The 25,141-nt window shown below is 45.1% G+C and overlaps 1 protein-coding gene across 2 annotated transcripts; it reads left to right on the top strand.

The window, feature by feature from the left end:
• Nucleotides 1-15,512: 15,512 nt before the first annotated feature.
• Nucleotides 15,513-24,661, top strand: LOC140213746 (uncharacterized). Of its 2 annotated transcripts, none has more exons than XR_011890672.1 (5): nucleotides 15,513-15,599; nucleotides 17,874-18,020; nucleotides 18,983-19,051; nucleotides 20,106-20,186; nucleotides 22,504-24,661. XR_011890672.1 is itself a non-coding variant. In XM_072285036.1 (5 exons), exons 2-5 carry the CDS (start codon nucleotides 17,968-17,970, stop codon nucleotides 22,614-22,616), a joined length of 312 nt encoding a protein of 103 aa, XP_072141137.1. In that variant the 5' UTR covers nucleotides 15,513-15,599; nucleotides 17,874-17,967; the 3' UTR covers nucleotides 22,617-24,661. The 2 variants fall into 2 exon arrangements, 1 of the variants encoding a protein (XP_072141137.1); XM_072285036.1 differs by having other exon boundaries at nucleotides 17,874-18,016.
• The last annotated feature ends 480 nt before the right edge of the window (nucleotides 24,662-25,141 follow it).

The raw sequence follows: 25,141 nt of genomic DNA on the forward strand, positions 1-25,141 counted from the left end.
CCCATGGCATCACAGCCCGCAAAAGGTGGGCAGTTGAGTATACAATGGATCATCCATCAGTTTGAGAACGGGGCTGCCGGTTGTGCTTCCCGTTCGAGGACATTGTTATTCACATGCTTAGCACGTGACATGAAAGCAATTTAGCGGCTGACCTGATTCAGCGAAGTAACTGTGGAGCGATATTTGAAAGCCATTAACTGATCTCCCAGCTGTAACGCTCTCGCAACCGAAGAGAACACCGCCACGGAGACCTGGGTTAAACGGTGTGGAAATTTATTTTACACTGATGCATAGGCTGTTATATTCACGCAGTCTAGCTGTCAGGAAATCTGATAATTTCATCCGTCTCGTTATATATATTGCTTCAAAATACTCTGTACGTCTTCCCTCCCCTAACATCAACCCGCCGCGATGACCCAGTGGCTGTATGGTCTCACACTGCTAAGCTCGAGGTTTCGGGTTCATCTGGGCCGTGGCGGCCTCATTCAGATGGGGCGGAATGAAAAAAAAAACACTCATTTGCCGTGCAGTGGGTGCACGTTAAAGAACCCCAGGTGGTGAAAAAAAAAAAGAATTCGCAGTTTCGCCCGAAAGGCGAAGCATCGATTCCGATAGCGAATTAGTATAGACAGCTAATCGCGCTATACTGGTGGCGGCCTTGCGCAGAACACACGGGAGAGGAGCCAGCCGCGCGCCGTAGTTTGTTGTGTCGTTGATAGCGCTCATCTGTCTTACTCACGTTTTCAGAGCAAAGTAGGCAACACCCTTCGCATGTGTGGGATGGCCAAAGCTTCAAGGAATGTCGAAGAATTGTTGCAGGGTGGGGGGCTCAAATACCGGTGAAAACGTGCCGGTGATACGGTTCTAACCATTCCCCGCAAAGCCTCATCAGCGGGAGCAACGGTAGCAGAAATGGATCGTCGCTTCGGCGGGAAATTTCTTGTTCTCATCCTTTCCTTTGTCTCGTCAGTGTTTTTTTTTTTTTTTTTTTTGCACTCGACCATAGTTAGACGCGTAAGCGACGCAGTTCGTCTGCAGTGCAGCATGGGGTTTAAAAAAAAATGAAATTATGGGGTTTTAGCCAAATCCACTTTCTGATTATGAGGCCCGCCGTAGTGGAGGACTCCGGAAATTTCGACCACCTGGGGTTCCTTAACGTGCACCTAAATCTATGTATACGGGCGTTTTCGCCTTTCGCCCCCATCGAAATGCGGCCGCCGTGGCCGGGATTCGATCCCGCGACCTCGTACTCAGCAGCCTAACACCATAGCCACTGAGTAACCACGGCGGGTATGCGGTTTAACGGCATTTCGCTAATGTGCTGAATGCCATTTGCCGCTTATATTGTTTTGCGCTTCTTTACCTCGTTGCGCTAGCTAGGCAGCACGAATGCACGAGCGCAATGTGTTATATGTTAAAGCTACTGAAATTTGCAAGAACTGACATTGTTGGTTTTATGTGGCCCGGTAAATCCTCGCACCAGCTGTGGCGCACTTCATGTTTTTACATCTATTTTATGCGTGGCTTCGCACATTGCGTGGCTTCGCACATCGCACTGTTGCTAGTTGATCAATACATGACTCTTGTTGATTCTTTTGAGCTGCGAGGTTTTCACCCTGCCTCGTTTGTAAAGGGCATAAATTACGCTGTGTCTTATCGGAATGATACCAAGGAAGTGCTTCTTTAACAGCTTTATTCTTTTCGCCCGAGGGCATCTTAGATATCGTGTTTTTTTAATGTGTTTAGAAAATAGGTAGTTCAGGGCGATAATTGCTAATAGTTGCTGCATATGGTATTTTTGTGCCATTTTTCGCTGAAAAGTTCGCACCACGTTTGGGAAGTCATCACACCTCGATGCTGCCTGAGCCGACTTAACACGCCGAGCGATTTGTTTGTTTCACAACGTAGTCCCTTCTTGCATGCGAGTTTTGTACTCAACTGAATTCTTTCTTATGCTTACGCTGCAGAGGACTAATCCCGGCCTTGCCGCCAGCGCTCATCTAATTTGACTGGCGCTGCTCTGCCTTTAAATATATCCTGTGACACCTCTCTCTATGTAATATAAAGAAAAGTACTGAAAAGTTAGTCAGACTTTAGCTTTGTACGTTTCCAAGCAGCTGCCTTGGGGAATTTAAAATTGGACTAACTGCAGCGGGAACGACAGTTCATCGGCGTATGCAGCAGAATTACATCGATGGTACAGCCCTAACACGCGCTTTTATTTACCCGTGCGTTTGGTGAATTCGTTGACTAGTGTGCGCGTTTCCATCAATAAATTCGCAATTAATCTCCTTGAGGCGACTTCGACTGCACTTATTCGGCGACGCCACATGTTTTCATCGGCAGAAAAAATCACAACGGCATATGCAGACATGGCACCGTGCGGATTTGTTTGATATAAGTCTGCACTAAGGACGGGTGCTGATTGTTGAGGTACAGAAGCAGCATTACGGCAAAGGTAGAAAAAAACGATTGAGAAATAGCATTACTCAACAAAATTTATCGACTAGTTAAGATGAGCTCAACTTCATGTAAATGGGATTCATGGCGTTTGGCTGCGGGACGCACCTGGCACGTATGTGGACCATGTTGGCCCAAACACCCGTATCATCGTGTTCATACCCGCTCCCACAGACATCAGCGTCTTCCCTACAGCTGTCACCACAGAAGAAGCAGTCTGGCGCCCGAACAAAGGAGAAATCGCAGCCGCGAACTTCAGCCATCCTTGCTGCAAAGGGTTGTCGTCTGCTACTGCTCCCACGCGCACTGTTGGAAGCGCCCGCTAGGTGGCTATCACTGGCGACTCTATAGGCGGTGCACGAGGTGTATAGGAAGTAAGAAATAGTAGTTTTGGGGGCCGTACAAACTTGTAAACATTCGCTTGCTAACTAAACTAACAATCATGCCGTCACGCACGCAATGGTAAACAGGAGCACATCTCACTCGATGACCGCGGAAACTCGCTGTATAAACGCTGGAGTGAGGAAGCGTGGCAGGAGCAGCAAGCGAATTTACGCTAGTGCTGCCTCTCGCTACAACACGAACTAAGTGTTGAAAGCACAGCGCACACGAAACCACCACCATTCGGCGCACTTTGTCCACATCGCAGGCCGCTTTCAAGATAAGGTGCCCGCGCGGCCGCGCCGTACGCAGCAGCCATCGGAGTAGAACGCACCCCCCCCCCCGCCCCGGTGCATCGCGCGCGACGGAAGACGGCGCGCTCCTTCCCCTCGCTCCTAGCTTGCGCGCACGAGATTGAGCTACGATCGTGGGGTGAACCTCGCAATTTTCACTCACACACACAAAATACGGTGCGCGCTGGCGATGCTATCGTGCTTGGACTTTTTACGGAACATCACGACGATGCCGACGGCAGAAATACGCCTGGAGTATCCATGTAATTTCTATCGCAATAAAATAATCCGAAAGCCCCGCTACGGCGCGCCTCAAATAAGATCTTTGGTTTGGCGCGTCAAAGCCAAGAATTTAATTTTCATTTCTTGTACACTAACATAGCTGAAGACATCTACACTGACGATTTTCCATCTCCCTTCGTAAGTTATAGTTGCTTGATTAGCCGGGAGTGAAATAGCGCAATCTGCTCAATCCACTAAAACCATACGAGGCCAGAACCGTGTGTACTGCTGATTAACACAGAATTCAGCAGAATAATTGTATGGCGCGTTGAAGCTGTGTTACACTATAAAGAAAATTACATGATGCAGATATATATCATTACCAACCTGTGCCGTACATGCTGACGTCAGCCTCGTGGGGTAGACTTTCGGCTGCTGTGGCTATTTGATGCGACCAGCTACGCATGTTCTTTTCTCACTGGCACACGTGACTGCGCCTCATTCGGCTGTTAATTTTCATTTAAAGAACACTAACCAATCTTTTTTTGCATATTCGAGCTTATTAACTTCAAACGGTGTTTGTCAATCCATGCTTCATTTTACTCGACGCAGCGAACTAAGTCTTACATTGTTTTGTCTCCCTGTCCTGTCCCTAATTTAGCTTTTTATTTGCATGCAGAAAGCTTTATCGGTACCTTTTTCATGCGCCCTCTGGGGCGCCCCTGCAGTATTTCCGTGATATCTTCTACCGACGAGACAGCATTACCAGGTGTGGAAAAGTTCAGCGCATCCTTCTGTAGTTCAGGAAATCGGCCGCACTTGTGCCCACATGCTAAAAATTTCCGTGTTTTATACGTTCATTTGCAGTACGCCGCCGCTGCACGCCGCTGCATGCTACAACTGGTGCTGCATATTGCAACTATACTGATGTATGCTTGTGCTGCTACTGACGCACGTTGCTGCTTGTGCATTTGCGAGTGCATTAAATTCCGTGTCAGATAACAAAGAACACGACAACACTAAGGACACGCATCCACCAAGATCTCTTGTGGCGCACTCGTGTGCCATCTTCCTAGTCACTCCCCCCCCCCCCCCCCCCCCTCCCAAGAAAAAAAGAAACCCTCTGACGTGAATTGCATGCACTTACCCCACCGTGTGCATGTTTACCGCCGCTCAACTTCGCAAAGGGAAAGTTTCACTGAGAACGATATGGGCGGGGGTTGCCCTCATCCCAGCTGCCAGCTGCAAGTGGAAGGGCTTAATCAATGACGACGCCACCTGCCCGAACTGTACGAGTGTGGCACACGACACCGGTTATTGCCACCACCCGTTGTGGGCTTGTCCAGGCACACGACACACCTTGGAGCCCTTGCTCAGACTGTCTGGCCTCCGCCTTGACCGCCATGCTGTCTTGAGCTAGTGGATTCAAGGTGACGATAATTAGTGAGTGCTACCAGACTTCCTGCGCGATGCGAGTTCACCATTTCTTTTTGTTTTTCATTCTTTCTTAAGGTAGTCCATCACTCCCAGCAAGAAGTACATGTTGCAGCATGCTACTACTGTCGCTGCATGCTGCTACTACTGCTGCTTGCTGCTACTACAACTACATGCGACAATGCGAGACTAGGTCGCTTTAATTGTTGTTCTTATTTTTATTCATTGCGCCATATATTCCTTTAACATGGGTCACTGTTACATCACTGTTGGTAGGCTAACAGCGTCTTTCTTTCCTCTTTTTCTTATTAAAGGCGACTATATCTCTCAGACAAGCTTTCATATCTGCCCTGTATGCCATCAATATGTTTTGTTGCCGCTATCAATCAAACGCGGTCTCTGAACCCACCGCTGGTGGCTACGGCCTTGAGCTGCTAAGCACGAGGACGCAGATTTGATTTCCGGCCGCGGAATGCAAAAGAAGCTCACGTAATTACGTTCGATTGCACGTTAACCCTTCGTATCCCAGCGACAACATATGCTACCGTATATAAGTGCTGAACCACACCTCTTGTACACTAGTTAGAACGGTCTTATAGTCACGGTAACCAACTTCCTATTTCGGCACTTTGATAAAGCTCACATAAGAGCAAGAACTCACGGAGCTGTCGTGAACTTTGGAAAGATAAAAATTGCGTCGATCATGAAGCCCGTTCCCGGATGTGACCATGGTTCCTCTAATTTTTCTCTCGCTCGACTATTTTTTTTTTACTGTACTCTGCTCAACTACGCCAGAAAGCAGCGTCGAAGTGGCTTTCATGCTGCATATTGAGGTGAATGCGTGGCAGCAGCCTGTTGTCGCATACTTAATGAAGTAGGGTCCACTTACGTTGCCACTAGGAAGCTCAGCATATTTTCTGCATTAGCTGAACTCACAATCGTAAAGCAACGCCTCCTGCAGCACAAAATAAAAAAAGAAACAATGACAAAAACAAGAAATGCCTAAAGTCTAAACGACGGGGATCGTTTAACCATCAATCGGAAAAGGCCAGTGCTATACTCGTATAACTATGGCACGACAATAGACACAATGTGACCGGGTCTAACATACACAGCCTAAAGCAGCCTAAAGGTATAGCCCTTACCTCTCTCTCTCCTTCTCTCTCCTTATGACCGAAGGAAAATGTTCATTGATGTGCCCAAGCGGATTTAGTCCTGGCCCATAACAACAGTGAAGGTAGGGTAATCCAAGCAGCGCAAGTGCGCTCCTTTTAGAGCAATGACTTGAAGAGGACCATCTCGTGCTTAGTAATTTGCGATTCGCTGATGATATTGCCTTGCTTAGTAACTCAAGGGACCAATTGCAATGCATGCTCACTGACCTGGAGAGGCAAAGCTGAAGGGTGGGTCTAAAAATTAATCTGCAGAAAACTAAAGTATTGTTTAACAGTCTCGGAAGAGAGCAGCAATTTACGATAGGTAGCGAGGCGCTGGAAGTGGTAAGGGAATACATCTACTTAGGACAGGTAGTGACCGCGGATCCGGATCATGAAACTGAAATAATCAGAAGAGTAAGAATGGGCTGCGGTGCGTTTGGCATGCGTTCTCAGATCATGAGCAGCAGGTTGCCATTATCCCTCAAGAGAAAAGTGTATAACAGCTGTGTCTTACCAGTACTCACTTACGGGGCAGAAACCTGGACGCTTACGAAAAGGGTTCTGCTTAAATTGAGGACGATGCAACGAGCTGTGGAAAGAAGAATGATATGTGTAACGTTAAGGGATAAGAAAAGAGCAGATTGGGTGAGGGAACAAACGCGAGTTAATGACGTCTTAGATGAAATAAAGAAAAATAAATGGGCATAGGCAGGACATGTAATGAGGAGGGAAGATAACCGATGGTCATTAAGGGTTACGGACTGGATACCAAGGGAAGGGAAGCTTAGCAGGGGGCGGCAGAAAGTTAGGTGGGCGGAATAGATTAAGAAGTTTGCAGGGACAACATGGTCACAATTAGTGCATGACCGGGGTAGTTGGAGAAGTATAGGAGAGGCGTTTGCCCTGCAGTGAATGCAAGTAACCAGGCTGATGATGATGATGATGATGATGATGATGATGATGATGATGATGATGATGATGATGATGATCTCGTATATGATAGAACTTCGAAAAGAAAACCACGAATTCCCTCGTCACCAGCCTAATTTACGCCTACTGCTGTTCGAAGGCCTCTGTCTTGCGTCCGCTAACTCCAACGTATTCTTGCCCATTTCCTAATCTTAACACACATGACCAAATCCTCTGCCGTCATCGACTGGCTTTTCCGTGTCATGGTACTCATTCCGTCGCTCTAGTACGTAGACCACCTATTCATACTCTGCGCAAGACATGGTCTGCTCAACTCACTTTCATTGTCTGAAAATCAAAATATTGTATAGAATATATAAAGACAGGAAACGAGTCCTCAACTCTTCTTTTGCATAATGAATGCTTACCAACTAGCTCAGCTTTCTGTCGTTCCAATATAAAGACAATTGTTTTCTGAGCCGAGATGTAACAAGGTTCTGAAATGCGAATACAGCACGCAGTTCTCCAGCACCAGTAAACTATTGGGCTCATGAAGGCACAGTGGACCATCGAAGCACAACCTGACGACACTGGAGCCACCAGCAATGGGTTATAAACTAGACCATAAGACCTATACGTGATTCGTTCAGGTATATACAATGGCGTAGATCGTATGCCTGTGATACCTCCGAGAACAGTTCCCCCAGTCGTAAGTTACGAAATTGCATCCGAAAACTGAGTTTGCAGCGAAACGAGTGCAGAGTACTGTGCGCTCCGGTTTTTCTGCAGAGCGCTGTCCTCTCCTGTACTGTACTATACTGCATTGTACTGTACTACACCTTACTGTACTCTGTACTTTCCAGTTTTCGTTAAAGAGCCTTTCTGCTTATCTCTGCACTGCACAGGATGGGCCATCAAATTGCTCCGAGCGTCCACGTGAAGGATCTAGATGTTCCTGACGTACAGAAATATGTACTAAATTTCTCTAACGACGATAAACAGAACCAATAGCCCTTCTTCATACCCATTTACAATATTCCAGAGAAAATTGAAAACTGGAAATTTTATTGGAATGGACAACGGAACCACGACGGTGCGACGATGACAGCATGAGGACGATGGCTTCCCTCCAGCTTCACGTACCGGTAATTCGTTCTCCGTTCGTATTTTCCGGATAATTAAGATTTTCATCCGACCATTTTCTTCCAAATCCTGCATATTCTACACAGTGCGGAAGTCGGCCTATGCGAAGCTGTTGTGAGCCGGCTAGACAAAACGGCGTACACCGTGATGGTCCAGTGCTGTCTGCAACGCACATAAGAAACGCGCTGCCGGCTTTGGCAACATACAGCCACGTTCAATACGAGCTGCAACTCCTGCACCCGTGGTTGAAGGGGCACTGCATGGCGGCGCCGACAAACAAGAAACTGCAGAGCCAACCGCAGTTCCAATGTCTGGTACTTATTATCTGATTTCGCGTCTGTCAAAGCCACCGTGCACGGTCTTGGAGCTCCTCTGACAACTGGCGCCGGTGTTACAACCCGTACTGAAGGCGACTGTTGTATTCGCGCCCCACAAACGTCACGTGACACCGCGCCGCCATCGACCATGACATGTAAAGCCCAAGCTCTCACGCGAGAGCATGTGTGTATCTAGGCGTCGGCCACCAACGCGTACCACAATACGTGCCACAAGCGGAGAAAGTCCGGCCGCCGACCGCGAAGAACGGAGAAAAATAAAATTTTAAAAAACATTTCGGTTTATTTTTTTTTATTTTTTTGCTGTGCAATTATCCATGCGTCGCTCATAATACCTCTCAACCTGATCGAACTTCTCTGCTGAAGTGCCTATTTGAGGTGTTCAAACATGCAATAACCACTGGGTAGTGACATCTGATGAGTAAGGAGATTGTGGCAGACACTCAAAGTGCAGGTCTTGAATGATCGCAAGTGTTGTGCAGGCAGTATGAAGACAAGCCGTGTCATGATCTATAGCGTCGCAACTCGATGTCCGTGAGGCGCCTGCCGGGCATGTTTTACATATGTCGCGCCAGTTGGGAATGTTCGACTACATTAATGCATGTGCCGTTCTGAGAAACAAGCATTACCATACTCTACTTTCATTCGTCGATCTACTTAAGGGCAAATTTAAGAGGTATTACTCCTAAACATGGCACAAGTTTGGTAACATAAGTTTTTATCTGGTGCATGTCTCGAGTTGCGTGGTCATCCTATAACACTGATACTGTCACGACGCTTATCCAGCTTCACATTTGTGGCATTTACGAAATATTTTTTTTATTACATAACTGGTAACTACTTCACCAATCTACAGGTCAATGGCCCCATAATTTGGAATTTTAAGACAAACTACAACCGTTCGTTTATGTTGCCCTCGCACTGCAAGTACACATAGCTTGTTATTTACTTTAGCAATATCACACAGTACATAAGTTCCTTTTCTGTGAGATATACCGCAACGTCGTTATCCATGACCAATGAAAACAAAACTTCATTTTGGTAACGTTGAGTTTTGAGTGCGTCCACGTATAAATGAGATTAAAAAAGGAAGACCTAGTTGGAAGCATGTGCGGCAAGATCAAACTTCGTTCTCTCATCGACAAGTTTCCATTGGAGTCGATTATTTCAACAAATGCTTCCTCTGTTTCTTTTTGTGAGACACAATATTTATCTTAACACACGCCTGGCCATATTGCTTTTTTTCCTTTCTATTTACCTAGTACATTTAGCTTATATAGCATGTTACCTTTGGACACCGTTTCTCTATTCTAGGCCCATTCCTAGCTACGCATGTCCTTTTCTCACTGGCACACGTGACTGCGCCTCATTCGGCTGTTAATTTTCATTTAAAGAACACTAACCAATCTTTTTTTGCATATTCGAGCTTATTAACTTCAAACGGTGTTTGTCAATCCATGCTTCATTTTACTCGACGCAGCGAACTAAGTCTTACATTGTTTTCTCTCCCTGTCCTGTCCCTAATTTAGCTTTTTATTTGCATGCAGAAAGCTTTATCGGTACCTTTTTCATGCGCCCTCTGGGGCGCCCCTGCAGTATTTCCGTGATATCTTCTACCGACGAGACAGCATTACCAGGTGTGGAAAAGTTCAGCGCATTCTTCTGTAGTTCAGGAAATCGGCCGCACTTGTGCCCACATGCTAAAAATTTCCGTGTTTTATACGTTCATTTGCAGTACGCCGCCGCTGCACGCCGCTGCATGCTACAACTGGTGCTGCATATTGCAACTATACTGATGTATGCTTGTGCTGCTACTGACGCACGTTGCTGCTTGTGCATTTGCGAGTGCATTAAATTCCGTGTCAGATAACAAAGAACACGACAACACTAAGGACACGCATCCACCAAGATCTCTTGTGGCGCACTCGTGTGCCATCTTCCTAGTCACTCCCCCCCCCCCCCTCCCAAGAAAAAAAGAAACCCTCTGACGTGAATTGCATGCACTTACCCCACCGTGTGCATGTTTACCGCCGCTCAACTTCGCAAAGGGAAAGTTTCACTGAGAACGATATGGGCGGGGGTTGCCCTCATCCCAGCTGCCAGCTGCAAGTGGAAGGGCTTAATCAATGACGACGCCACCTGCCCGAACTGTACGAGTGTGGCACACGACACCGGTTATTGCCACCACCCGTTGTGGGCTTGTCCAGGCACACGACACACCTTGGAGCCCTTGCTCAGACTGTCTGGCCTCCGCCTTGACCGCCATGCTGTCTTGAGCTAGTGGATTCAAGGTGACGATAATTAGTGAGTGCTACCAGACTTCCTGCGCGATGCGAGTTCACCATTTCTTTTTGTTTTTCATTCTTTCTTAAGGTAGTCCATCACTCCCAGCAAGAAGTACATGTTGCAGCATGCTACTACTGTCGCTGCATGCTGCTACTACTGCTGCTTGCTGCTACTACAACTACATGCGACAATGCGAGACTAGGTCGCTTTAATTGTTGTTCTTATTTTTATTCATTGCGCCATATATTCCTTTAACATGGGTCACTGTTACATCACTGTTGGTAGGCTAACAGCGTCTTTCTTTCCTCTTTTTCTTATTAAAGGCGACTATATCTCTCAGACAAGCTTTCATATCTGCCCTGTATGCCAGCAATATGTTTTGTTGCCGCTATCAATCAAACGCGGTCTCTGAACCCACCGCTGGTGGCTACGGCCTTGAGCTGCTAAGCACGAGGACGCAGATTTGATTTCCGGCCGCGGAATGCAAAAAAAGCTCACGTAATTACGTTCGATTGCACGTTAACCCTTCGTATCCCAGCGACAACATATGCTACCGTATATAAGTGCTGAACCACACCTCTTGTACACTAGTTAGAACGGTCTTATAGTCACGGTAACCAACTTCCTATTTCGGCACTTTGATAAAGCTCACATAAGAGCAAGAACTCACGGAGCTGTCGTGAACTTTGGAAAGATAAAAATTGCGTCGATCATGAAGCCCGTTCCCGGATGTGACCATGGTTCCTCTAATTTTTCTCTCGCTCGACTATTTTTTTTTTACTGTACTCTGCTCAACTACGCCAGAAAGCAGCGTCGAAGTGGCTTTCATGCTGCATATTGAGGTGAATGCGTGGCAGCAGCCTGTTGTCGCATACTTAATAAAGTACGGTCCACTTACGTTGCCACTAGGAAGCTCAGCATATTTTCTGCATTAGCTGAACTCACAATCGTAAAGCAACGCCTCCTGCAGCACAAAATAAAAAAAGAAACAATGACAAAAACAAGAAATGCCTAAAGTCTAAACGACGGGGATCGTTTAACCATCAATCGGAAAAGGCCAGTGCTATACTCGTATAACTATGGCACGACAATAGACACAATGTGACCGGGTCTAACATACACAGCCTAAAGCAGCCTAAAGGTATAGCCCTTACCTCTCTCTCTCCTTCTCTCTCCTTATGACCGAAGGAAAACGTTCATTGATGTGCCCAAGCGGATTTAGTCCTGGCCCATAACAACAGTGAAGGTAAGGTAATCCAAGCAGGGCGAGTGCGCTCCTTTTAGAGCAGTGACTTGAAGAGGACCATCTCGTGCTTAGTAATTTGCGATTCGCTGATGATATTGCCTTGCTTAGTAACTCAAGGGACCAATTGCAATGCATGCTCACTGACTTGGAGAGGCAAAGCTGAAGGGTGGGTCTAAAAATTAATCTGCAGAAAACTAAAGTATTGTTTAACAGTCTCGGAAGAGAGCAGCAATTTACGATAGGTAGCGAGGCGCTGGAAGTGGTAAGGGAATACATCTACTTAGGACAGGTAGTGACCGCGGATCCGGATCATGAAACTGAAATAATCAGAAGAGTAAGAATGGGCTGCAGTGCGTTTGGCATGCGTTCTCAGATCATGAGCAGCAGGTTGCCATTATCCCTCAAGAGAAAAGTGTATAACAGCTGTGTCTTACCAGTACTCACTTACGGGGCAGAAACCTGGACGCTTACGAAAAGGGTTCTGCTTAAATTGAGCACGATGCAACGAGCTATGGAAAGAAGAATTATATGTGTAACGTTAAGGGATAAGAAAAGAGCAGATTGGGTGAGGGAACAAACGCGAGTTAATGACGTCTTAGATGAAATAAAGAAAAATAAATGGGCATAGGCAGGACATGTAATGAGGAGGGAAGATAACCGATGGTCATTAAGGGTTACGGACTGGATTCCAAGGGAAGGGAAGCTTAGCAGGGGGCGGCAGAAAGTTAGGTGGGTGGATGAGATTAAGAAGTTTGCAGAGACAACATGGCCACAATTAGTGCATGACCGGGGTAGTTGGAGAAGTATAGGAGAGGCGTTTGCCCTGCAGTGAATGCATGTAACCAGGCTGATGATGATGATGATGATGATGATGATGATGATGATGATGATGATGATGATGATGATGATGATGATGATGATGATGATCTCGTATATGATAGAACTTCGAAAAGAAAACCACGAATTCCCTCGTCACCAGCCTAATTTACGCCTACTGCTGTTCGAAGGCCTCTGGCTTGCGTCCGCTAACTCCAACGTATTCTTGCCCATTTCCTAATCTCAACACACATGACCAAATCCTCTGCCGTCATTGACTGGCTTTTCCGTGTCATGGTACTCATTCCGTCGCTCTAGTACGTAGACCACCTATTCATACTCTGCGCAAGACATGGTCTGCTCAACTCACTTTCATTGTCTGAAAATCAAAATATTGTATAGAATATATCAAGACAGGAAACGAGTCCTCAACTCTTCTTTTGCATAATAAATGCTTACCAACTAGCTCAGCTTTCTGTCGTTCCAATATAAAGACAATTGTTTTCTGAGCCGAGATGTAACAAGGTTCTGAAATGCGAATACAGCACGCAATTCTCCAGCACCAGTAAACTATCGGGCTCATGAAGGCACAAAGGACCATCGAAGCACAACATGACGACACTGGAGCCACCAGCAATGCGTCATAAACTAGACCATAAGACCTATACGTGAATCGTTCAGGTGTATACAATGGCGTAGGTCGCATGCCTGCGATACCTCCGAGAACAGTTCCCCCAGTCGTAAGTTACGAAATTGCACCCGTAAACTGAGTTTGCAGCGAAACGAGTGCAGAGTACTGTGCGCTCCGGTTTCCCTGCAGAGCGCCGTCCTCTCCTGTACTGTACTATACTGCATTGTACTGTACTACACCTTACTGTACTCTGTACTTCCAAGTTTTCGTTAAAGAACCTTTCTGCTTGTCTCTGCACTGCACAGGACGGGCCATCAAATTGCTCCAAGCATCCACGTGAAGGATCTAGATGTTCCCGACGTACAGAAATGTGTACAAAAATTTCTCTAACGACGGTAAACAGAACCAATAGCCCTTCTTCATACCCATTTACAACATTCCGGAGATAATTGAAAACGGGACATTTTGTTGGTATGGACAACGGAACCACGACGGTGCGACGACGACAGCATGAGGACGATGGCTACACTACAGCTTCATGTACCCGTAATTCGTTCTCCGTTCGTACTTTCCGGATAATTGATATTTTCATTCGACCATTCTCTTCCAACTCATGCATATTCCACGCAGTGCGGAAGTCGGCCTATGCGAAGCTGTTGTGAGCCGGCTAGACAAAATGGCGTACACCGTGATGGTCAAGTGTTGTCTGCAACGCACATAAGAAACGCGCTGCGGGCTTTGGCAACATACAGCCACGCTCAATACGAGCTGCAACTCCTGCACCCGTGGTTAAAAGGGCACTGCATGGCGGCGCCGACAAACGAGAAACTGCAGAACCAGCCGCAGTTCCAATGTCGGGTACTTATCAAACAAATGTCGCGTATGTCAAAGCCACCGTGCACGGTCTTGGAGCTCCTCCAACAACTGGCGCCGGTGAGACAACCCGTACTGAAGGCGACTGTATTCGCGCCCCACAAACGTCACGTGACACCGCGCCGCCATCGACCATGGCATGTAAACCCCAAGCTCTCGTGCGAGAGCATGTGTTTATCTAGGCGTCGGCCACCAACGCGTACCACAATACGTGCCACAAGTGGAGAAAGTCCGGCCGCCTACCGCGAAGAACGGGCGAAAAATAAAATTTATAAAAACAGTTCGGTTTATTTATTTATTTATTTTTTTGCTGTGCAATTATCCATGCGTCGCTCATAATACCTCTTAACCTGATCGAACTTCTCTGCTTAAGTGCCTATTTGAGGTGTTCAAACATGCAATAACCACTGGGTGGTGACATCTGATGAGAAAGGAGATTGTGGCAGACACTCAAAGTGCAGGTCTTGAATGATCGCAAGTGTTGTGCAGGCAGTATGAAGACAAGCCGGGTCATGATCTATAGCGTCGCAACTCGATGTCCGTGACGCGCCTGCCGGGCATGTTTTATATATGTCGCGCCAGTTGGGAGTGTTCGACTACATTAATGCATGTGCCGTTCTGAGAAACAAGCATTACCATACTCTACTTTCATTCGTCGATCAACTTAAAGGTTAATTTAAGAGGTATTACTCCTAAACATGGCACAAGTTTGGTAACATAAGTTTTTATCTGGTGCATGTCTCGAGTGGCGCGGTCATCCTGTAACACTGATACTGTCACGATGTTTATCCAGCTGCCCACTTGTGGCACTTGCGAAATATTTTTTATTTCATTACTGGTAACTACTTTGCCACACTCTAAAAACTAGGAAGGGTATCGCAGGAGTGAAACTGCCGGTTCACTCTTCAAAGTGTCGTTTTACTCTCGCAAAATGTCGAGGAGAGTGAAATGCATTGTTCACTCTGTCACCAAGGAGAGAGTGAAATGCGCTTTTCACTCTCCCCTTCAGAGAGAGGGAGTGAAAAGACTCTTGCGACAATAGAAAAGAGAGACTCTTGCGGCAATAGAAAACAAAACGTAGCGTAATCTTCTGCTTCAACCTTAGGTGGCTGGCCCCGAACATGGCAATGTATCATTCATGCACGCTGAGCAAAGAACACATCGTTTTGCTTCTAAGAGAACAGGCCGCCGCAGTTCAAAGGAACGCGTAGCGAGCGCTCTACTTTTTCACTCGGAGTGGCTCCACCGCGCGCGCGCGCGCTCAAGATCGCGGAACAACACAGCCCTGGAGAAAGATGATCCGTCCAGCGAGCAAAGGCCAGCCGTGGGAGATCGTGTGTCGGCCATCTCGCGTCGCCACGAAAACACGACAGTCGTTCGTCATGCCTTGGATATAACAACAAATCCTCCACGGTAAGTGAATTCTAACTGAGGTGCACATTCTCCGTATGTCATGCTATCGCCAGGAAGTCGTCGCTGCGCTTAGCCGACGCGATTGACAAAGGACTAGGCGTACGCGCTGTCTCTCGATGTCAATCTAAAAAGCCAGTCGTCGCGATAACTGCATGTGATTTTATCACTTTGCCGTTGTCTGTAAGAGCTTTAAAAATCGCAAACGCTGCCAGAACTGTGGTATGTTCAATAAGACGCCAGGCGAGAGGACGCTTAAAATGGTTAGTTCACCAGCCCGTGATTCCGAGCCTATGCGGAGCGTGATTAGCGTGCGTTTTGTGTGTTTGAATTTATTCAGTTTGGCAGTCTACTGTGTACGGAACGCTGTTGAACTAAGGAATCACATAACAGAAGGCGTCATTTTGCTGGCAGCATGCTTTTTTTTTATAAATAAACCGCGCGCTTGACGGTGTCTCGCGCAGAGGGAATCTGCGACCACTGAAGTTACGTGCAGCACCAGTGCTAGTTAGAAACTTTGCCGCAGGCATTCAGCTGCATGCTGCAAGAGGTCAGTTGGGCGCGTTATCTTGAACTTACTGAAAACGCATGAGGAATCCATGTTTTATGCTGAAAAAAGTATAAACCCCATATAAGCGATCTTGCGCGCGGCAGCTACAAGCGACGCGACGGAGATGGCTGTCGCGTTCGCTCGTCGCCTACAAGTCGTACTCCTTGCGAGCGACGATTTTGAGCGACGCCTCCCCGGTGTTGCCGGCATGAGGGTTGCAGTCACGCGTGACGCGTGCTTTAGTAATTTAAGTTGATGTATTTTACTATAAAAAGTAGCATAAAATATTTCCGGAGGTCTTGCAGTACGTTCTTATCCTTGCACGTATAAAAATTGAATCATTTGCTCGTTCCGCGCGACAATCGGTAGTATTTGAGCGATGTATGTACGTCCAGTTCCGGCTTCGCGCTATTGGCTAGTCGCTCATAGCACTTCTGGGCGACGAGCGACGATTTCTAGATTTCCAGAACCGAGTCATCTGTTCAAGCGACGGCCCGTTTTGTCGCTCGAAGCCGTCGCTCGTCGCCGTCGCGCACTAAATCGCTCTCACAGTGTTTATCCCTAAGACTGAACTGTTTTTGCTCATGTTGAAATGGTGTGATTAATGGTCTGGTTTTGTCTCCTGTTGCGGTTTTCGTGCACGGTGCGAAACTGAAAGGATGCTTATGGTCTACGAACTCGGTGAATTGTCGAGCAGCTAGTTACGCATCGGCATCGAATATAACGGCTGCTGTGTGGAATTACAATTGCAGGGGCGCTTTGCATACGCTTATTGTTTTGGACATGCCTGTGCATTTGCTAATATGAGTTGGCGTGTCAGAGTTATGTCATATGAACAGCTAAATCAGCCTTCCTCTGGGGGTTACAAGCGTAATGTGTGCATTTTGCTATAGCATGGCAGATCAAGATGTGTTTATCGCTTGAATATTTTTAGTAGAGAAATAAAATATCAAAATAAAATGTTGCTTTAATTCCGTGTTACCAGTCTGTCGTACACAGAACAATAGGTTGGTGTAATAAACTAATAACTGCGGTTTAACTGCAACTTTTACATGCCTACAAGAATCTAAAATGCTAGATTTCAAACTGCAGCAGTAGTCGGGTCTGTCAAAAATGAACTCCACTGCGCACTTCATGCATGAAAATAAGTTCATACCTTTTAGTAAGCTTAGATGCAGGCCGCAGTGAACTTGTTAGTATTGAAATGTGGGTAAGCTTGCCATAACAAGCCTTGTTGCCCTTTTTTATAGGCACATCCATATATCCATTGAGCTGAAGGACAATATTTTCATCCCTACTAAGCATCATGTTTGCAGCTATAATTCTCAAATTATGGCTTCAGCAGTGGCACAACCAGGGATGGTGCGGGGGGGGGGGGGGGGGGGGCACACTGGGCACGTGCTTAGGATGTGTCACAAGTGGTGTTTGCGATACACCAGACTCATGACAGACCTATGACGTCTGAAAATGACCAATATTCTATTCATTAGCAGGAGTATTCTAACATTCATGAAAAACAAGGATGAACTGTGGTTTATTTGTTTTTTTTTTGCGTAAATCTAAAAATTGAAGTTAGTTTAGCAGTTGACTGTTGCAGTCATTTGGATGTTTTGCATGCATTTCACTAGGAAGACTGAGAGCTAAGACTTTTTTATTGCCATGGCCTTGACTGTCTTGTTGTTTTGCACCATGCCCTTGTGTTGACTTTTGCATACGATATTTTTCAGGCACCCGCTTTATATAACGCAAGAAGGCAGCTGCAAGGACACGAGGATGTGAAAGAGCCAGTGCAGCGCGACTTCACGTAGTGCAGAGGAGCCAATGCCAAAAAATCAAAATACATTGGCATGTTATTTGGACAAGAAAACTAGTATGTGGGTATATTGGGTGTACCATTTGACCAAATGTCAACAAAATCAAGATACAGTATGTTACACGAAGATGAAAATTCTCACGTGCTCCAGGCAGTCATCTTAACATGGTATATTTATGTAATGTCTCTGATTGGAAAGTCAAATCAAGTATGCTCTCTGGAGACAAACACATTGCAGCAAGTGTCATTGAAAAGTTAAAAATGTGTTTTAAGAAAGCTGATTAGTTCTGAGAAGTGACTGCTTTTTGTCTTGCCTCTCAACAGATATATCCATGTGATAAAAAAATAGTGGTACAATGAAATTGCATATTTGCTTAGCGACATGATACATACTTGCAATGAGCACGGTGCCTGTGTTTACTATAAAAAGCAACAGCCCATGCTTGGTTAGGTTAGGCCAACTACAACATGCAGGCATGGGTGATTGGCGCTTTTTTTATTTCTGTGTCGTGAGGTTTATTGACGTGCGTATAGGTGCAGTGGCACGCAGTATGGCTAGTACAAAAAAGGGGGGGGGGGGCAGATATATGTAGCTCACTGTACACGACACAGGGCAAAGGAAATCCGTGTTCAGTAACTATGTTAAATGCCATGTACGTAAATTTTACAACGCTACTCGTTCGAAGCGCGCACAGGTGCATATTGAAGAAAAGTTTCCAGGGTAGATAATTTAGTTCGTAATTTACACTAATTTTGCTCTAACCACGAGACATAATAACTTGAATATACTGCACGGAAAAACCTAGAGCGAATTAAATTGTGTGTCAGCTTCGTGTGTATACATATAGTCTTTCCTATGCATTAGGTTTTTTGCGTAATGCATTAGCAGTTGACAGCCTATCTTATGATGTGTACTCTGTTTACATTACAGTTGTTTATTAGTTTACTCGTTTGTTTTGCGACTGATGAAATGCCGGCATATATATATTTTCCACATTTGACGTAACCCTGTATGTTTTGCAGGGACAACCCAGGACGTGCATTTCTCAGCACCCAGTCAACTGCCAAAAGTGACTCAAACACAGGCCACCAGTAAGTGGACAACAGTTGCAATTTCACATTATGCAGTTGGCGGCTGCCTTGTACGGAGGCTTTTTTTTTTTAATGAGATGGTGATGTCGTTCTAATGTACATTTTGACCACAAAGGTGCGATCATGTCTCACAGAGGCATATATGGTTGCTATTCTCTGCGAGGGACGTGTTCTCGTGTTCGTGAAGCATTTGTGTTTGGCAGTATTGTCGCCCAATGAGTTGGATATAAACACTAACTCGCCACTGCCGGCAAGTAGTTGCGAGAAACGCATTATGACGCTGTAAAGTTATTTCATTAATTCGAAGGAAAGTTTCGCAGCAGGAAAAAAGGTTGCTATTCCAGGTAAACATGTCTTTTTCTCACAGGTTATTTAGCCAAACTGTGGATGCATGAAATTTGTGACTTATGAATAGATTTTAATTTATTCTTTAGTAATGCTTCTAAAAGAGACTAGAAATAGCATGTGACTACCTCTGCAATCAGCAGACCATACATTTACAGTCATAAGTGGCAGTTCCATGCAGTCTGGCACTTTATATAACCTTTCCTTTCAGCAACATTGGAACTGGTGGCTGCGTTTTCAGAAGGAGAAGTGCACTTGACACTGTATATGAATGTGTGAATTCGGTTTTCTTTGTATGTGTCGGCTCACTGACAAACAGTGCAAAAATCTGTTGTACCATGAGCCTGACGACGCCTTCTGGTGCTAGAAATGCAGCACTTCGTATTTTATAGTACTGCATGACATTTAAATCAAAGCTACCACATAAAATGATCAAGAAAACTAACCGCTGTTATAGCTGTTTTCCTCAAAGAACGCTTGTCCTTTATGGGCTGTGTTAATCTGAGCTCTCCACCGATGTTTCAGTAGTATTATCCCTTAGTGAGTGAGAGATTGGGGGCAATTAATCGTGTTAGTGTAAGTGGTGTCCTAATTATGTGCATTTGTTCCAACAAAGTTGTCTAGATTACTTTATTGTGTAGTGTAAAGCTTATGAAACCATCAGCAACTACTGAGTTGCTAACGCGCATATGGATTTGGCACTATACAGGTGGAACTCGGCTGTACCACTGCAGTGCTGCGGAAATTGCCTTCACCAGCGGCTTTGCAACAGCTGTTTCACAGCATGTCGGTATGTGTTAATTTATAATTATGTTGGGATGGGCTAGTATTATGGACCACTGCTACTCTGTATTGTGACAGATCCATATGATAAGGGATGTAATGGGCACAGCGAAAACCTTTGAATTTTTTACTATGGTACATAAACAGGCTCTCCTTTTCGTCACTGGAGCAGGAGAGAAGGGCATGCAGGCACTCCTGAATGTACATATATTTCAAAACATGAGAGAGACATACACACACATACACACACACACAATTAAACTAAAGGCAGGGACGTTCCATCTTTCATCTTGAATTTAATTGTGCAGCGCAAAAATACAACACAGACCACAGAGAAGCACACATGTTAACAGGTTTGATACACACGTTAGTTCAACAGATTTGATACTTCAAGTGTGCTATTTTACTCAAGGGGGAAGGGAAAGGGGAGAAAATCTGAAAAAAAGTGGAGTGGAAAAAAAGGAATCGTGCCAAAAAGCATGAGAAGCATCGCGCAGCCAGGATCACCAGCAGGACATCTAAAAAGCACTCTGATAAAATTACATACAGGACAACCTTACGTATAGTTTGTTTCAATCAACTCAGATCACATGCAGCCATTACTGCAATCAAGTTGTTTCCTTATGTCATATGAGGGAATGATGTGGGCCCAAAAAACTGTTTAGAGCTGAAGGATTATGTTCCATTCTAGCCTCATTGCCTGCTTTTTTATCATATTGTTATCAGCTGCTTATGTTAGCGACAAAAAGTAAGAGTACGAACTGTTTCCCGATTCGCCATTCCACACAACATGTATTTGTGACTATATGTACATGCAGATGATCCATAGTTGAAAAATATTCAGTACAGTAGAATCTCATTACAAGATGCACTTGGTTGTAAGAGACATCTGAAAATGGTTTGGTTGGTTTTCCGATGTTTGCCACGTTAACAATACTGTATACAAGAGACACCTTTGTTACTAAGGGTGACTTTTTAAGTATTCACTACTTCGAAGGGACACAACCCAGACACATTCACTTTGTGCACCTTGTGTGCTCCGAAGGGCGTAAAGATCACGCAATCCTTACACAAGTCAATCGCGCATGTCTCTTTTAGCATGAACCAGAAAAGGAGGGTAACGAGGACAGTGCAGGGCAGAAAGTGTCGGCAGTTGAAGCTGACGAGCGTCTAAGAGCACCTCAAAGGTACAGCGAGCAACAAGGCTTGCAAAGTGAAGTGTTTAAATTCCAGAAGTTGGGAAGGAAGCTAACACAATCTACAGTCACTAAAAAGCTGTGAATGTCTTCTATAAAGGGCCCCTAAACCACCGAGGTTGAAATTTAGTTGCGGTGTTGCAGTTCTACACAATAAGGCAATGAACAGGTAGCCACGAGAATTTTTCGAAACGGTGCAGTAATAGTGGAGCTACGTGTGTTTGATTATCGAAAAGTAGTCCCCACTCATTTTACTCTTTCATCTGGTACACGCCATATGGACAGTATCGTCTTTTCCTTGCCTAGTACACCTCCAAATGTTACGGGACAGGCCAACACCAACGAGCTCTGTTGCTGCCGCACTGGCCCGTCGTCCTGCGAGGGGTGGCGCTAATACAACGGAACTGTATGGTGACTCGTGTTGAAGAGCCTCATAGGGAGACCCTTCTGTTGGCGTTTCTGTTCTTTGCCCCCATTGGCTGCCCACAATGGCATCGCGCGCAACGCGACGAGGAAGAAGGAGTGTGTGTATTTGCTTGCAGGCCTTGCCGGCAGTCGTACACTTTCGTTCGACCAATCGACAGCACCGGAAACTGGTGACATCATCAGAGACAGCCTGGTGACGTCAGGACAAACTGGGGGGTGCAGGATAGGTCCAGAGAGGCGCACGGGGTCATTTTCTTCATATTGTGGTGCTCCGGCAGTGCTACGCACTCTGGCATTTGGCTTCGTCGATCGTGACGGCATTCTGATTTTGATACGCGTGTTTACTTGAAATGTTCAAAAAATGTCGAGAAGTGGTTTAGGGGCCCTTTAAGCCACCCTGAGCATTTATTCCTTCAGATATATCAAAACATACTTTAGTGATGATGCATAATAAAGTGATCTAGTCGGGCTCCTCAGTGTCTCAAAATTTTTGGTTTCGAGAGACATGTTTCCCGTGCCTCTTGAATATCTTCTGATGAGGCTTTACTGTAATATACACAAACAATTGTGTAACTCCTCCTGCAAGTATTATTCATTAAGCCCGGTCACTTATGTGCAAAGCTTGTGGTTAAGTCTTGATGTCCGTACTTTTTAGAGCTATATTTATTAATTCATGCTGTTCTTATTGGTTCTTCGATGCAGGAGACAATGCCCATGAAATTATTGGCCCTGATCATGAGAGCCCTCAAGGGGCAAACAACATCTCTGTTGCAGAAGTGAGCCCGATACCACTTGGAAGTTACCATGACAGATGACACGGCAGCCATAGATACAGAGACTGCCATGTCTACTGCAGCTGCAACAGTGTACGAGGCAAGCAGCAGCGCGTCAGCATCAGCAGCAGTGTCAGAAGGAACCACACCAGGCCTGGTAGAGCAACATGTGTGCTATCACTGACTTTTTTTGTAGTGGATACAACTCATTTGCTCAACATACAAAAGCTTTTCACCACGACAGTGAGCCAGTGTTATTGTGCAGCAAGTGCAAGACTAAGTTAGGTGTTATAACACAGTACAAGCATCACTTTAATATATGCAAATGCAAACATATTACAGTTGTTGCCTCCCCAGCCAGCCCACATAGTGACAACAATGTTGAACACATGGTGGGACACACCTCTCCCCCATTACAATATAGTAGAGACTGTCAGTGTTGTTGCTAGATTGACTGGTCTTTGTAGGCAACTAGAAGGACAACACAGGTGTCATAAGATCGTTGTTGATGTTGTTGTTGAAGAGGTAAAAAAGAAGTTTGATGCAGCTGAAGTGCCAACTGATATTGAGCAAATCAGAAGCAACCACCTGAGAAAGCAACACTATCGAAATTTGGGTATCTATGTGCCGCCAACTCTGGTAAGATTGGCATAGGACAGAAGTGTGATGAAAATCACACAGACACTGCTGTTGCATCACTGGCCACAGTGAGCAGCGACTTGTAGGGCAAGAGAGTCAACTGAAACTAACATTATGATATAGTGTCATGCTCCCATGTGACCACTTTTCAAGTTATTTTGCAAGATACAGCTCAACCTCCAGAAACGAGACTGCAACTTGTCTGTAAAAAAGCTTTCACAAAAAATTATTCATAACACTATTAACATAGCAGTATCTTTTTTTTTTTGTGTCGGTTCGAGGTTCCCGGCTGTCCATTAATGCAAAAATTGAGGAAAAAAAGAACATGTGTCGTACTTACACCTTTTTAACAAGTACGAGGGGGACAGAACTTTTCTAGTCATGCATCTTCATCATACTATCAAGTTTTTAAATGCCTTTTATAATTATTATTACCAGTTATATCTGAGTGCATTTTTTGCATGTAGCAGGTGTAAAATCAGGTCAGTTGGATCACATGCCTTATCTGCAAGCGAGCCCTATATTCAAGAAATTTGAATTAAAATAGTTACGTTAGAGACGCAGTCTTTCAGCACTTTATTGCCTGTGGTTTAAGCATTGCTCAATACTTTTGTGGGTGGCGATTTCAACCGGCACAGCACTGCGCTTTGCCACAGTCACATTTGTCTTCAAAGCGGTGTTTACCATTTGTGTTGATCTGTTTGTGTATACATAGAGCAAGTTTTTAATTTATATTTTTCTGCATTCTTGTGCTTGCACCAAGCTTGTATAAGGCAGTTACAAAATGTGGGTCACTATAACGAACTGTTCTGTTGAGCTTACACTTGCAAATAATCGTGTTCAGATGGCCGCACTTCTATGCGGGTGCACCGCTAGCTTTGTGTATGTTCTCATGTTTGTATAAAGCTTATATGAGCTAGTTAGAAAATGTATGTCACTAAGCATTGTGATATTCTTTAAAGAACTGCTTGGTTGGTTTTACACTTGTGAATTAGTATTGAGGCGGTGGTATTCCCATGTATGCCCACTGCTAGCTTTCTGTGTCCTCACGTGTTTGTATTAAGTTTCTACAAGGGAGTTACAGCATGTACGTCACTAAGCGCTGTGATATTTTTTAAAGAACTGCTTTGTTGGTTTTACGCCTGTGAGTAATAGTACTCGGGTGGCACTAGTCATGTGTAGGTACACAGGGACCATTTGTATACATTATGCTCATGTAAAGCAGTTACAAAGTGTATGTCACTAATTACTGTGATATTTGTTGAATTGCTGTGATGGTTTTACACATGTGAATAATAGTGGTCAGGACACAGTACTTGCGGTGTATAGTTGAATTTATACACTGCCAAGACATGGGCTGTATACGTACCAAAGAAATGTATGTCATTATATTGTTGTGATTATTACTGTTTGGATTTTATTAAACTGTAATAAAATTGTTTCTTGTATCTATTGAGGTATGGCAATTTGTCATGCAACCAAACTGAGGACCTGAACTTGTGCATACAAATAAACAGCTAATTTAAGAGTATACTGCTCATATTCTGCTAAACCAGTTTAACAAATCTTGTACTACAATGCTGGAAAAATGACAGAGCTGACTCGGATGTACAGAAAAAGTTCTGCACTGGCTGAAGGACTGCCCCACACTGGAGTTCGTAATGTTGCGTTTATTGGAGTAGAACAGAAAGTGCACTTCTATTAAAAATGCGACAGTCGGTGCAGAAACATAAGGCAGACGAGCGGATGTGGCACATTTTTTTCAGGGCCCTCCATGCCTACTACTGCATTTCTAGTCTTCCTGTGCTCTGCGTATAAGCCCCTGTTCAGCCAAGGTTTTTACTCCATGACAGTTGTTCTACTGGGTTCGTGGCAATATTGAAGAAAAAAATTCGATGGTTTTCAAGGACTTTCGAGGCCCCGACACA

The sequence above is a fragment of the Dermacentor andersoni genome, chromosome 10 (genome assembly GCF_023375885.2).
Source record: "Dermacentor andersoni chromosome 10, qqDerAnde1_hic_scaffold, whole genome shotgun sequence".
Lineage (NCBI taxonomy): Eukaryota > Metazoa > Arthropoda > Arachnida > Ixodida > Ixodidae > Dermacentor > Dermacentor andersoni.